At 34.9% G+C, this 13,959-nt stretch overlaps 2 protein-coding genes across 3 annotated transcripts; one reads left to right on the top strand and one right to left on the bottom strand.

Annotated features, from left to right (window-relative positions):
- Positions 1–237: 237 nt before the first annotated feature.
- On the bottom strand, positions 238–6,137 carry LOC130944187 (oxysterol-binding protein-related protein 1C-like). Of its 2 annotated transcripts, none has more exons than XM_057872376.1 (10): positions 4,931–6,137; positions 4,465–4,821; positions 3,228–3,327; positions 2,377–2,822; positions 2,102–2,257; positions 1,815–1,982; positions 1,593–1,733; positions 1,164–1,394; positions 868–981; positions 238–583 (listed from the first exon to the last, which is right to left on the bottom strand). In XM_057872376.1, exons 1-10 carry the CDS (start codon positions 5,498–5,500, stop codon positions 398–400), a joined length of 2,469 nt encoding a protein of 822 aa, XP_057728359.1. In that variant the 5' UTR covers positions 5,501–6,137; the 3' UTR covers positions 238–397. The 2 variants fall into 2 exon arrangements, with proteins under 2 accessions (XP_057728359.1, XP_057728358.1); XM_057872375.1 differs by having other exon boundaries at positions 2,377–2,825; positions 4,931–6,136.
- A 3,700-nt stretch (positions 6,138–9,837) lies between these two features.
- On the top strand, positions 9,838–10,803 carry LOC130945429 (uncharacterized). The gene has a single exon (XM_057874146.1). The coding sequence runs from the start codon at positions 9,838–9,840 to the stop codon at positions 10,801–10,803; it is 966 nt and encodes a 321-aa protein (XP_057730129.1).
- The last annotated feature ends 3,156 nt before the right edge of the window (positions 10,804–13,959 follow it).

Raw genomic sequence — 13,959 nt, 5'->3', positions numbered from 1 at the left:
CAAACTCAAGCATGGAATCCAAGCTTTAGATGTGGGTCAGCAGTATTTACCTAAAAAAAAAAAAAAAGAAGAAATATGCCATACCATATGTGGTTGCGTTTTCTGTTCATCCATCTTTGGTAGGCTGATTATTTAATGCATTCCTGTCATTCTGATGTATCTGATAATACTATAGCAATGATGTTGTATGCACTAAATATTAATTAATGATTATGCCAAGTGCCAATAGACTTGGAATGCAAAGAAAAAAGAATTACATTATTATTTGCTCATATTTCATCTGATTACCTTACATGAATTCATGGATGGATGTACAACAACTGCAAAGTAGCAGTCAGTTGACACCCATCGGTAAAAAAATTTGGAGTGAAAGATAAAAAAAAAATAAATTGGAAGACTAAGATGCAGTTTGACCTTCGTCGGAAAGATGGTCTGAAGGAATTTGGCCAAAGATGTCAGGACAGGAGTCCCAGGTGCCTTCTTCTCGGGACTCCCAATATCCTCCTAGGTATCGGTATGTGCCGGTTGCTTTATCCTTGGCAAACCACCGCGGTTTCCAACCCCTCTCTTGCATCTTCCGAGCCTGCATCCCATTCAAACAAATGTTAGGTAAGTTGTAATCTGGAACTAATAAAACTTACTGGAATATTAGAAGACATGTAATCAAGTAGCAGCATATCAATTTCATATTTTCATCCAATTTCCTCCCGTGAGAGGCATCTTTTGAAAATCTTCTAGTCATGTCTAATTATATATTTAATGATTAATAAGATTTCAGGAATTCTAACAGAATATGAGGCACCCAGAAACCAACTCATATTTCTCTAGTGAAAACAAAGAAAGCTCTACAAAACATATGATAAGTACCTGTCGCTGCCTCTGCTCAAGCCGTAACTTTTCTGAATTTGCCATCTCATATTCCCCGTTTTCCAGATATCTTTGGTCTGGTCTTAACCTGGAATCAGTCGGTGGCAACTTTTCCTACGCATGCACAAATTGAATCGATGATCAGTGCCCAATAAAATGGGAAAAACATGATTGATTGTGATACAATGTGCATGAGTAATTTATTTGATTTTTCGGCAATAATGTATTTCTTTTACAAAAATGCATGGGGGACACAAATAAGACGGCAACACAAAGGCATAGTAATCAAAACACACCTTCAACCCAGGGGTAAGTTCATTTAATGTGATGGCAAAACGAGTGAAGTTATATCTAGTGGGAAATTTGGGAGGCTTGCTTCTCTTCCAGAGTAGTCGGGCTTCTGATAAGGATTCGTGAGCTTTTCCCTTTGCACTGTAGTCTCCGTTAACATAATGCATGCTTTCATCCCATTTTCCAAACAAAGTAGATACTGTTTTCCCATTCCTATCTTGAACGATACCATGGACCTAAAAACAAAGGCAACCCATAATAAGACAATTTATCTGCAATAAAACTTCACATATATGCCCACAAATAGCAAGGGTCTCACTATTTTTCCCAAAAATAAATAAGCCCACTGATGCAAAAGTGTGCATACGAGGAACCCTAGAAGAAATATATTAATTGAAGGGGGAAAGAAATTTCATGTAGTAGATTAAAAATACCTGGTGAGGATTTCGATCAATTATAGACTGTTCCTTGAATTTCAGCTTACATGAATATTCTTGGTTTCCCTGTATACGCATTGTTCCATAGTGATCACAGTACAGCTTTCCTAATATAAGATTGTATATTGATGTAGTAACCTGGAAGAACAAGTGAACTTCAGTTTTGAACAAAACGAGATATCAAATCAGTTGAAGAAGTTTAAAACTTATTAAATGCACCTTGCTCCACTGGAAAACCTCCCCATCCTCAAATTCCAAGGTCAAAGTACCGACAGGGTCAAGCTGAATTGATCGGCCCCAAAATTTGCTCTTTAAGTTGCTATCCCCCCAAAATTTCCAACCTGTACCCTCACAGTGACACGCAACTATCATTGGGTGATGACTGACCTGAGATAGATATGTAAGGTTAGGTCAATCAGAGAGGAAAATTAAGGAAATCTTTTTATTTGATTGAGATGAAAATATGTAGTACATCAATAACATCACTATGTTGGGAAAGATCAGACCTTTTCTGAGAAAAATCGAAGGCCTTTGTCTGGAAAATTAGCTTCATATGTTTCCCCGAGTAATGGATTAAATGGTTTGCAAACTCTTCCATCAGTTGAAGCATAACCAGATACAGCAAAAGCAGCAACACAGAGAATCCTCATGAGGCTATTACCCTGAGAAGAATGAAACCATAACCACATTCAAAGAACTGTCAGTAAGAAAAACTCTATGCCGGCAAAAAAAATGCAGACTTGCATCGTAGTAGAGACCTGTCGGCCAAATCTGGACTTACCCTTCTTCCCCATTCATATGCTTGGTCCAGCAGATGTGAATATTCCATTTCTTCAAAACATTTTTGCAGGGAGGAGAGTGGCTCATTAAAATAAACAGGGAGGCAAACTTTAGTTAGATCCTTCCCTATATTATCCTTAATCATTGACCAGAGACTCACACCTTTCTCTTTCTCTACAGGATCAGGCAATTTCTTACGCCGCTTAATATGAGGGTAATTGCTTCCAACAGATCTAATGGCTGGATCTACATCATCCTCCGATTCGAATGCATAGAACCCATCATCATCAGAAGAGAAAGATGATACTCTATAATCAGACCCATTACTTTTGAAAGAACTGGACGATAGAAAATCGCGGGTGTCAAAAAACGCATTGTCTTCATCATCTGTTTCTTCTTCTGCAGCATCATTTCTCTCGTTATCATCCTCAGATTCACTTGCACTTCCTTCTGAATCAAAAAATAGGAAAATGAAATTCAAAGTTGTAGAAAGATCATTTAGGTCAAAACATCCGTATAGCATCAGGTATGAGGAGTCATCATGAACTATCAGACTATATATATATATATATATATATATAGAGAGAGAGAGAGAGAGAGAGAGAGAGAGAGAGAGAGAGAGGGAGTTCAGAAAGGCAGTTGAAAGGAGGGAACATCCGTGCATCATACAACAACTTCAAACCGAGGGTACATCAACATTAACCTTGCTGCTAATGCAGAAATGTCTCAGTTCCAACCATTATCACTGAAGGAGGCCACAAGACCATAAGAAATGAGCTACGACTAAAGACTTGCCAGTTAATCAAAAGGGAGCAATAATGCCTAACAGCATGCCATTCTACAAAAACTTACCACTAGATTTTTCCTGCCTTAATGTGGAGGAAGTCTCTTGATCATTCCACTGTCTTTGGCTCTCATCAACAACTGTATTTTCCAGATCGACCTTTTCTGTCTACAATATAATGATATAAATAGAAGTTTGTTAATAAAAACGAAGAAAAAGCAAATGCAATCCTTAATATGCCCAAAAAAAAAAAAAACTGCATTCAAACACAAAAGATCAAGGCTTGCCACAGTCGATCAAAAGAATTTTATAATCAAGGGGAAACCCGTGAAAATGCTGGATTTAAACATCAATGACTACATTCATATCTTCAATATAGGATTTAATGGGTCTAATTGTAGAAAAGGATAAAAAAATATTCATCTTATATAGGTCCTAGCCAGCTCTTTTACCCATGAAGGAAGATAGCACCACAGGTTCTGCACGATGTTGTCTGCCAGAAAAAGTATTACATTTTCCACACAGGTTTGGGGGTGAAATGAGACTTAATCTTCTAAGTTTTCTCTAATTATTCAAGAACACTGAAATTTAGATGTATCAACTTAGCATTGGTGTGGATCATCTGCATGGCCTTTAACTTATAAAAAAATGAGCACAACAGAACAACAGACATAAGTCTGATGACAAATTTATATAAATTTAGCATTTAGTTGAACATGCAGGCATAATTCTGCTTTGATCCTGCCAATAAGAATAAAAGGAAAAAGAAGGAACTTTGAAACTTCATGTTAACTGTCAATTAATCATAGCCAACTTTGTAGACAGAATTGTACCAAACTCCTGCCTCTTGCATCTATACTAGAAATTACAGATTCCAACGATGAATACATACAAGACATGGAATTTATTGTGTTCACTCAGTACAAGGGGAGTAAACTGACAGAATTATACTACAGTCTATGGTTACGGAGGCACTTTATCTATCTAATGAACTATAGAAACTAGAAAGTAGCCTACAACTTTTGACTTTCAGAGATGAACGTACAAAAATATAATCCAAGGGGGGGAAATGGAAAAATTACAAAATCTGTGGCGTCCCCTGACTTAATAAAGGGGATAAATAGAAATTGAAGAACCAGATTCGCATGAAAATTGAATCCCCCAAAACACGAGTTTATCACCTTCAAATTTTAGGAAATACTAACCAAATGAAATCTAAATGAAAAAGGAGAACACCAAATTCGATTGGCATCATTCATTCATCAAGTGCTGTGCATTTCTACTCTTTTTGATTGGACGGTGTACCTCTAAGTGGCGCAATGTGTCAATGAGCATTGACTGCTTCTGCTTGAGGAGCTTAAGCTGGTTCTGCAGCGCCGCAAACTCTGTCCTCATGATCTGCTCGCTATCCTGAATGGCAGCCTCACTCACCCGTTCTTCTAGAAGCCTCTGCCTCAGCTTCTCCGTCGAGACGCTCACATTGTCCACCGGCGCCATCAGCTCGCTGTTCGAGATCCTTGGGAACATGTCCTTCACCGCTTGCAGCGCCTCCATCCACGTCGTCCGATCCTCTCTCGTCTCTGCCCTCAGGTGCATTCTCTTCGTTCCCGTGAACACCGAAAACCTCTTATCATCGGATTTGCTCTCTCGAATCGTCGAAACCTACACGCAAAGAAATTCACACAGAGAAATAATAATTAAAAATAAAAATAAAACAGAGAGAATGAAAATTCAGTATGAAACCCAAACTAGAGTGAAAAATCGGAAAAACCTTGAGGTGGATTTCACCGAAGGGCTTTCGACGGTGGTGTTGGGATTGGGAATTGCGGTTGCGAGAGATCCTGCGCATGGATTCCTCGCCGATGACCTTGGAGCCTTTCTCGGTCTCGGGATTCACGACGATCTTATCAGGACCGTGAATCTTATAGTAGGAGAGAACGCCGTCTTGGAGCACGAACCACCGTGGCCTCCATCCTTTGCCATAATTCACCCACTTGTACAGTATTCCCGAGATTCCATTTCCGACGAGGTCGTTGATCTTCACATCAACCACCACCGGCGGCGGCGGTTGCTCCCGCTGCTGTTGTTGCTGGCTCCCCCGCCCGTGGTCTCCGTTGTTATTATTGTTGTTGTTGTGGTTGTTGTTGCTGCTGCTGCTGCCACCGCCGGCGGAGTGGTTGCTGCCGTAACTGTGGCTATGACTGTGGCGTGGGGCTGAATCGGATCTGACGGCAGCGGAGGGGAGAGGAGGCATGGTGAAGTCCGCGAAGTGAGCCGCGGGCGTAGGTTTTACCGGAGAAGACTGGTCGGAGACGGCGGATACGCAGCAAAAAGGATGCATGTGTGCGTGAGATTTTTTTTTTAAGCGGCGTTAGTGCGAAGGGGAATCGTTGAGTTGGATGGCGGCGCAGCCGGTAACGGCGGAGGTTGAAATATGCTTCATGCTATAGAGGGCGGTCAGTATCAGAGAGGAAAGCACACGCGATACGGAAGATATGAGAAGTTTTATCCGAGGCGGAATTCGCGTGAGATAAAAACGGTTACGACTCAGCAGAAGAAGATTTTAAGTAAATAGATAATAAATAAATAATATATATAATTATACACATTTATTTTTCATTTATGAAATTAAATATAAATATTAATATTGAATGTTATGGTTAATACTTAATAGTAATTAATTAAGAGAATTAGAAAAGAGAGGGTGTGATTTGGATAATTGGTTGTTGTATTTGAGAAAGAAAGGAATCAGGGAAGGGGGAGAGGGTTTTTTTTTTTCCGGTGCAATGAGGTGGCAGTGTGGAACAAGTAACAGGAAAAAGGAAGAGAGAGAAAGAAAAGTGAAGTGTGGAAGGAAACAAAGGAAGAAAGTAGAAAACCGAAGGGGTTGGAATTAGATGCCACTCTTGTTGTTCTTCTTCTTCTGTAATTATAGTTACGAGGGGGAAGGTTGGGGTGAGAATTATGATGACGATTGACTCGTCGCACGAACCTTGTTGTTGTGTTTGTTTGTTCTCTATAGTATCTGTGCCCAAATTTGAGGGGGAAAGGGCCGGGGAGGAGTATGATTGTGTACGGCGAGGGTGCAGGGTGAAAGTGAGAGCAGGATCAATCACTCAATCAGACCGTGACACGTGGGGTGTAACTGTGGGGACATGTGGAAGCTGCTGAAAGGAGAGGACTTGCTGGTTTTGTGGGGAATCAAAATCCAGTTTAGGATTGTGGGAGTTAGGGTCAGCTACTCTGGGGGAGTTTGTTGTTCGTTTTAAACTTGATTCCGCTGATTTTATTAAACAGTTAGATTTAAATTTTTTTATAAATGTTTTTTATATAGTGTATAATTATATCTGTTTTTTCGGATGATTATTCATGTAATCAATGTAAAAGAGAGTTGATATGGCATCAAAATTAAATTTTTAAAAAAACTTACAAAACTTATTAGATCACTCGTTAAAATATGTTTTTGTAAAATAAATTATTCTTAATTTAGACTTTTAACTATTTATTCATATTAAATACAAAATAAAATAAAAAAATAATAATTAAGACTAGTTAAAGTTGTAAAATTTTTTATTTTAAAAAATATTTATAATTATAAATTGTAAACATAGTTATAATATATAAATAAATTATACTTTAAAAATTATTGATTATAAATTTTAGAATATATTTAATATTAATTTAAATTTTTTAAATTTATTATTTTAAATTATAATTTACAAAACAAATTTTTTAAATAGATTCGTAAATTTATCAAAATTTAAAAAAGAAAATTAGGTTCGAATTTGAAAAAACCTATAAAAAATAATAAATTTAAACTTAGATTATTTTTGTTCAAAAAAAAAAAATTTAAATTATCTATTTATAATATAAATTAAATTCATTTAAAATAAAATTCGACTCAACTCAGCTAGTTCCGTTTTTAACCCCAGTGGGAATGGGATCGCTGATTTGACTTTTGGAGGATATGGTCAGAAAAGAAGAGAACTGAACCCAAACCCCAAATCTAACCTGATTAATTAGCAGCCATAATATGCAAACCAAACGAGGAATATTTTTATTTTCCATATTTGACTCTTTTTTAAATCCTTACATTGCTGACAGGTCCCCTCGTTAAAGAGGTATAAAAATGAAAGAATTTTATTGACAAACAAATTCTTGTACGTTTAGTGTTGTTGAAAAATTTAAATCGTCTTTTTGTTTTGCTATTTTTAATAAATATTCTTAGAAATATCATTAATAAGATCTAATTTTTAGTGATATTCAGTATTTGTGTAAATGTCATTATCTTGATAAAAAAATTAATAATTTTTTTATTTTTAATATATTTGACAAATTTTTAGTAGTAAAAATAAAAATACTAAAAAATATATTTTTTTTGAAAAGCTGTAATTTACATCTTTTTTTAAAAGATTTATTTTTTTAAAAAAATATATTTTTCATATAATAAATAAACAAAAAATACTTTTATATTGTTATACCTAAATATAATTGATAGATAAAAAGATTTTTTCATAAAATATCCAAATATAAAATTACTTTTACTTTTTCATAAACATCGTTTAAAAAAATAACTAAAAAAAATTTTTTCTTAAAAATTCACCCAAATAACCTTTATTTTGGTACGATGTTAAATTTTTAGATATCGATACGATAAAAAATATGATCACATAAAAATATAACATGTGAATTATATTATCTACATTAATTTTTAATTTTTTTAAATATATTATATCATTATTAATATTAAAATATTTTTTAAATTTATTAGAAAAAAATCCTTCTGTTTATTTTAATAAAAAGAAAATTAACAATATTTTTGTCTTTGACAATCATATCATTTTAAATTTATCACATGTCAAAATCAATTATCTTTAATTTTTGAATTTTAAATTAAACTTCAAATAATTTAAAAAAATACAAATCTGGAAAAAAAAATTGCTGTTAATCTTCTTCCCTTTCTCAGGGAAGAAGATGAAGAACATTCGGTACTTTTTTTTTTTAAAGAATATTTGGAATCTGAAATTCAAAATTAAAATTAAATTTTGATATTTGATAAATTTAAAAAGATATTATTTGTCAAAAATAAAAATAAAATATTTAAAATATTTTTCTTAAAATCAATAAGAAAACATTTTTGTCTTTTTTATTAAGTTAAAAAATATTAATATAAATAATAATATAATATATTTTTATAAAAAATAAATATTAACATAGATAATATAATTCACATATTATATTTTTATTTATTTATATTTTTATTATTGTACCGATATAAATTTATATTCTTACCAAATTTGGTACATTGTTACATATATATTGATATATTGATATTATAAGTTTATAACCAACAATTTTACACAACTATCTAATAACATTCTCTCATTTAATTACTTTACCATAGAATGATGGTTCATGGTTATTGATACGTAACCTTTATCCTCGGTTGCACAAAAAGCTTGGCACGTGAGCTAATAAACTCGGTCCCATACCAATCGCCCGATATGCTCGGCAAAAAGGCAGATCGAAACAGCCTCACCTATTCGAAAACAAGAGACGTGCCTAGCAAGCCTAAGGCACCAAAACAGAATATCATAACCAATCTACAAACTAGGACTGATCCACATGAAAACGGTAAAACAACCCCTATAAAGCCGAACTAATATTCTCGGCTTTAATCAGGTTCCACTATCATTTTTCATACTCACTTAGTTACTCTCTCTCTTTTCTGAGATTATTACTAACTTAAGCGTCGGAGTATCTTTTGCACGTATTCCCGCCACGGTGTTTGACCATTGGCCGACGTAAAGCTCTTCCTCGCGATTGACGACTTGCCCAGAAGCGCTTAAGCTTGGCCTACCCAGTGTTCGGACGAATCACTTGGCGCCCACTGTGGGACCGGAGTACATATAACCCCACTTTTTCCTTCGTTTAGTCTTTTACTCTATTTTGCAGCATTCCCGATCCCCGAACATGGCTGACAAGGAAAGTCCACAACTCTCACAGGATGACCTCCTGGCTCGAATCGCCGAGCTTCAGGCGGAAGTACGAAGAATAGCTGAGCTGTCTACACAGAACAATGGAGAAAGCTCCAAAAGCTCGGCTCAAGGTGCTACAGAGCCTTTAAACATCGTCCCGCCAAAGGAGAAGCTCACCCTCGACAACCCCTTCTCCGAAGAGATCACAAATTACCAGATGACAAAAAACTTTACTCTGCCCACCGCACTGGAGCCGTACAAGGGGTTCGGCGACCCCCGAGCCCACGTAAAGAAGTTCCAGTCAATGATGTTTTTCAACGGCCCTAAGAATGAGCCCGTTCTCTGCCGAGCATTCCCCACCTACCTCGACGGTGCTACATTACTCTGGTTTTCTAAACTTTCTGAAGGTTCAATTTCCTCCTTCGAAGATCTTGCCAGATCATTCATTGATTATTTTGCCGCGTCAAGAATCTACATACATGGTTCAGACTACCTCGGCACCATTAAGGAAGGTCAGCACGAAAGCCTGAAGGACTACATGACCAGATTCGCTGACGCCACTATGGAGATCCAGGACTTAGACCCGGCCGTCCACCTGCACGCCCTCATGGCCGGCCTCAGGCCCGACAAATTCCGGGAGACCATTGCCATAACAAAACCAAAAACGCTATAGGAATTTTGAGAAAGGGCGGCAGGTCAAATGGAGATCGAAGAACTCCGAGAAGCCCAAAAATCGGACAAGCAACCACATCGGAGAGATGAAGAAAAAACTTTCAGATCGCCAGGCAGCAGATACACTAAGAGACCTTCCAAGCCCACGTCAAAATACAACACATACACCAGATTCAATACCAGAAGAGAAAACATCATCAGAGAAATCCTTAATGCCAAAATCATAAAGCCACCAGTTCGAGCAGGAAACTACCAGGATCAAAGGTTCATGGATAGGACAAAGCATTGTGCCTTCCACCGGAAGTTTGGACACACCACGGACGACTGCATAGTCGTGAAGGACCTCCTAGAAAGGCTGGCACGCCAAGGGCTCTTGGACAAATACATCGAGAGCCGGAAGGGCAGAGGGGGAAACTCAGACAGAGTAGGGCACAAGCAAGCAGTGGCTGACGATAACAAAAAAGAGAGGACGACTCCAGATCCACCAAGAGGAGTCATTAGCCACATATCAGGAGGATTCGCAGGCAAAGGAGAAACAAGCTCGGCCAGGAAGCGGAGCTACAGGGCGATGCTAGCAATCAAAGGAACCATACAGCCAAAGAAGGACAAAGACCCAGACGTCACAATATGCTTCAAACAAGCAGACTTCAGATCGGCAAGCCCTAACCTCGACGACCCCGTGGTAATTTCCATCCAGGTTGGAGAACTATTGGTAAGAAAAACATTGCTGGATCCAGGTAGTAGTGCTGACGTTTTATTTTATTCTACCTTTATAAAGATGAAATTATCAAAAAAATTGATACAGCCCTCCTCGGGAGAGCTAATTGGGTTCTCCGGAGAGAGAGTCCCCATCATGGGACACATATGGCTAAAGACCACAATGAAAGAAATCCCTATGTCAAAATCAATTGATATTCAATACCTAATAGTAGACTGTTATAGCCCTTACAATATTATAATTGGAAGACTGATGAACGGATTTTTGACGGTTTAGAATTTTTCAAATGAAATCTTGTTTCAAGTATAGTTTCTAAACCAACACTAATCCTTTCATACAAAAATTTGTTTGTCACTAGTACAAACCCCTAAATTTATAAACTGAAGTATTGAAACCTCGGGTCGTTCTCCCTAGGAATTACAATAAAGTGCCATGTTATTGGTTAGAAATGTGTTTTGGGGTTTTGGATAAGAAGCATGAAAAGTAAATGGCAATGAAAATAAACTAACAACTATAAAAGGCTCTTGGCAAGGTATGAAAATTAGAAGTCCTATCCTAGTTATCCTTCTTAATTGTGATGAGAATTGTTCATTGCTACCACTTAGTTAACCCTTACTAAATAAAGGAAAGTCAAGTGGATGAATTGACTTGAGCCACAAGTTCTAGCCAACTCCCAAGGAAAGACTAGCTTTAGTGCACTCCAAACCAATTAGCAATCTCTCCAATTACCAATCAACAAAGGAATTAGATAACTCAAGTGTCACTAATTACTCTACCTAGGCCAAGAAGAACAAAATCTAACTAATAGCTATAAGAGACATTTCATCAAACACATAGAGAACAATACAAGTAAACACATGAATTTGCAAGAATTAAAGAGAGATCTAACTACAAGGCAAGAGGTCCACAATAGAAAACCAAATCAATCATGAAACAACAAAGAACTTACCAATTGCATTGAAGGAGAAATGTAGATCTACAAAAGAGAATTCACAAACTACAACTATCAATACAAAGGAATTACATTAGAAGAAGAATTCTACAACTACAATAGAGGAGAGGAACGAAAATTGGAAGAGAGAAGACGAAAAAATAGATCTAGATCTAAGAACTAACCTAATCCTAATTCTAGAGAGAAGAGAGAGCTTCCTAAACCCAAAAGAAATAAATATTAACATAGATAATATAATTCACATATTATATTTTTATTATTGTACCGATATAAATTTATATTCTTACCAAATTTGGTACATTGTTACATATATATTGATATATTGATATTATAAGTTTATAACCAACAATTTTACACAACTATCTAATAACATTCTCTCATTTAATTACTTTATCATAGAATGATGGTTCATGGTTATTGATACGTAACCCTTATCCTCGGTTGCACAAAAAGCTCGGCACGTGAGCCAATAAACTCGGTCCCGTACCAATCGCCCGATATGCTTGGCAAAAAGGCAGATCGGAACAGCCTCACCCATTCGAAAACAAGAGACGTGCCTAGCAAGCCTAAGGCACCAAAACAGAATATCATAACCAACCTACAAACTAGGACTGATCCATATGAAAACGGTAAAACAACCCCTATAAAGCCGAACTAATATTCTCGGCTTTAATCAGGTTCCACTATCATTTTTCATACTCACTTAATTACTCTCTCTCTTTTCTGAGATTATTACTAACTTGAGCGTCGGAGTATCTTTTGCAGGTATTCCCGCCGCGGTGTTTGACCATTGGCCGACGTAAAGCTCTTCCTCGCGATTAACGACTTGTCCAGAAGCGCTTAAACTCGGCCTACCCAGTGTTCGGACGAATCAGTTATAAAAGTCAATGTTGGCCAATATGCAAGGCAAGTTTTAATTAAACAATATTTTTTGCATTTTACTTAAACAAAAATATTGGAAAAATAATAAAATAAATTGTTTATAATAATTTTAAAATTACTTTATTTTTTATTGTTTAATTACCACTTACTTATTTTACATTTCTTAATTATTACTAAAATAATTGAGTAATATTATATATAATAAATATATAATTATAAATATTATATATATAATTTTAGATATTAAATAAAGTAATTTTAAATTATTACTTTTCTATTGTTTAAATTATTCTAAACCAAAGCGTGACAATAAATTTATTTCATTTAATCAACAAATATGGGAAGACATTCACTTCTGAGTTCTGACAATAATCTATAATCTATATTCTATAGTGAATTCGTGATAGAATCAAAATCCGATAACATCGGGAGTGGATCCTCTCCAGTAAATAAAAAACTGGAGAGGATCCATTTCCGATAACATCATATCAACGGTGCCAATAAAAAAAACCTTATCATTTTAGACAAATATAAATGTATTTGGATTTTTGATATGTATTCTTATGACTTTTACTATCCTTTCATTCACAATTGTCTGAGTTAAGTTAGCTTTAGAGTTTATCTTACTTCTCGAAAGGGAAAAAAAACTCATGATTTTTAAAGAAAAATGGAACTATAAACTCATAATAAACATTTATTTTAATACATTTTATTGTTATTAGAGACATTTATTTTACTACACATTCAAATACATTATTATCATTAGCTTTTCATACTTGTCTTTAGAAACTCTTATCAATAAGCTTTAAATTGTTGATTTACAAAAATTATTCTTAATGAATAATTATTTTATCAATAATTTTTTTGTTATTTACGATATCTCTCAATTTGATAGATTAAAGACTAATCCGTTAAAAGGTTTGTCGTTAGCTAATGAATTGCTGCATACATAAGACAAAATTTAAACTCTAACTCTTATTTGAATGGACAAGTTAATTTTTATTTTATCAATAATAAATGTCGTTAATTTGATCATGTAATTTAAGGTTATTATTAACAATAAGTTGATAAAATCCATAATAAAATTTCTCATATCTTTAAAGTTAAGTTAACACTTTATTTTATCGCCCTTTGTGTATTTTTTCGCATAAAAATATTCGTAGCAGTTAAAATACTAGGTTCCTCGTTCACCTGAAAAAAAAGCATGTTCATTTAAATATTTTTTTATCTATTCAATTGATTGATAAAAGAGAATATTAGTGAGAGATATTATTCAATTTATCTTCTAAACTTATACGTGAGTTTTAATTTAGTTTTTAAAATTTTAATTATTTTTATTTAATTATTAAATTTTATAAATATGACTTATATTAATTTTTGGGACAATTTTTAATGTATAGACGTTAATAAAATATTGATTTAAATAGTTGGACGTCACATTAGATTCTGTAAAATAATATTATTTTGATTTTGATACTTAAATAATTCAAAAATAACATTGAAAGTAATATTTATTAAAATTTTTTACCAAAAGCAAGTAACACAACATCATTTTTTGGTTATTTGAATGTCAAAATTAAAATGACGTTGTTTTACAG

Source organism: Arachis stenosperma, chromosome 8, assembly GCF_014773155.1.
Source record: "Arachis stenosperma cultivar V10309 chromosome 8, arast.V10309.gnm1.PFL2, whole genome shotgun sequence".
NCBI lineage: Eukaryota > Viridiplantae > Streptophyta > Magnoliopsida > Fabales > Fabaceae > Arachis > Arachis stenosperma.
This window is presented reverse-complemented; position numbering and strand designations above follow the sequence as displayed.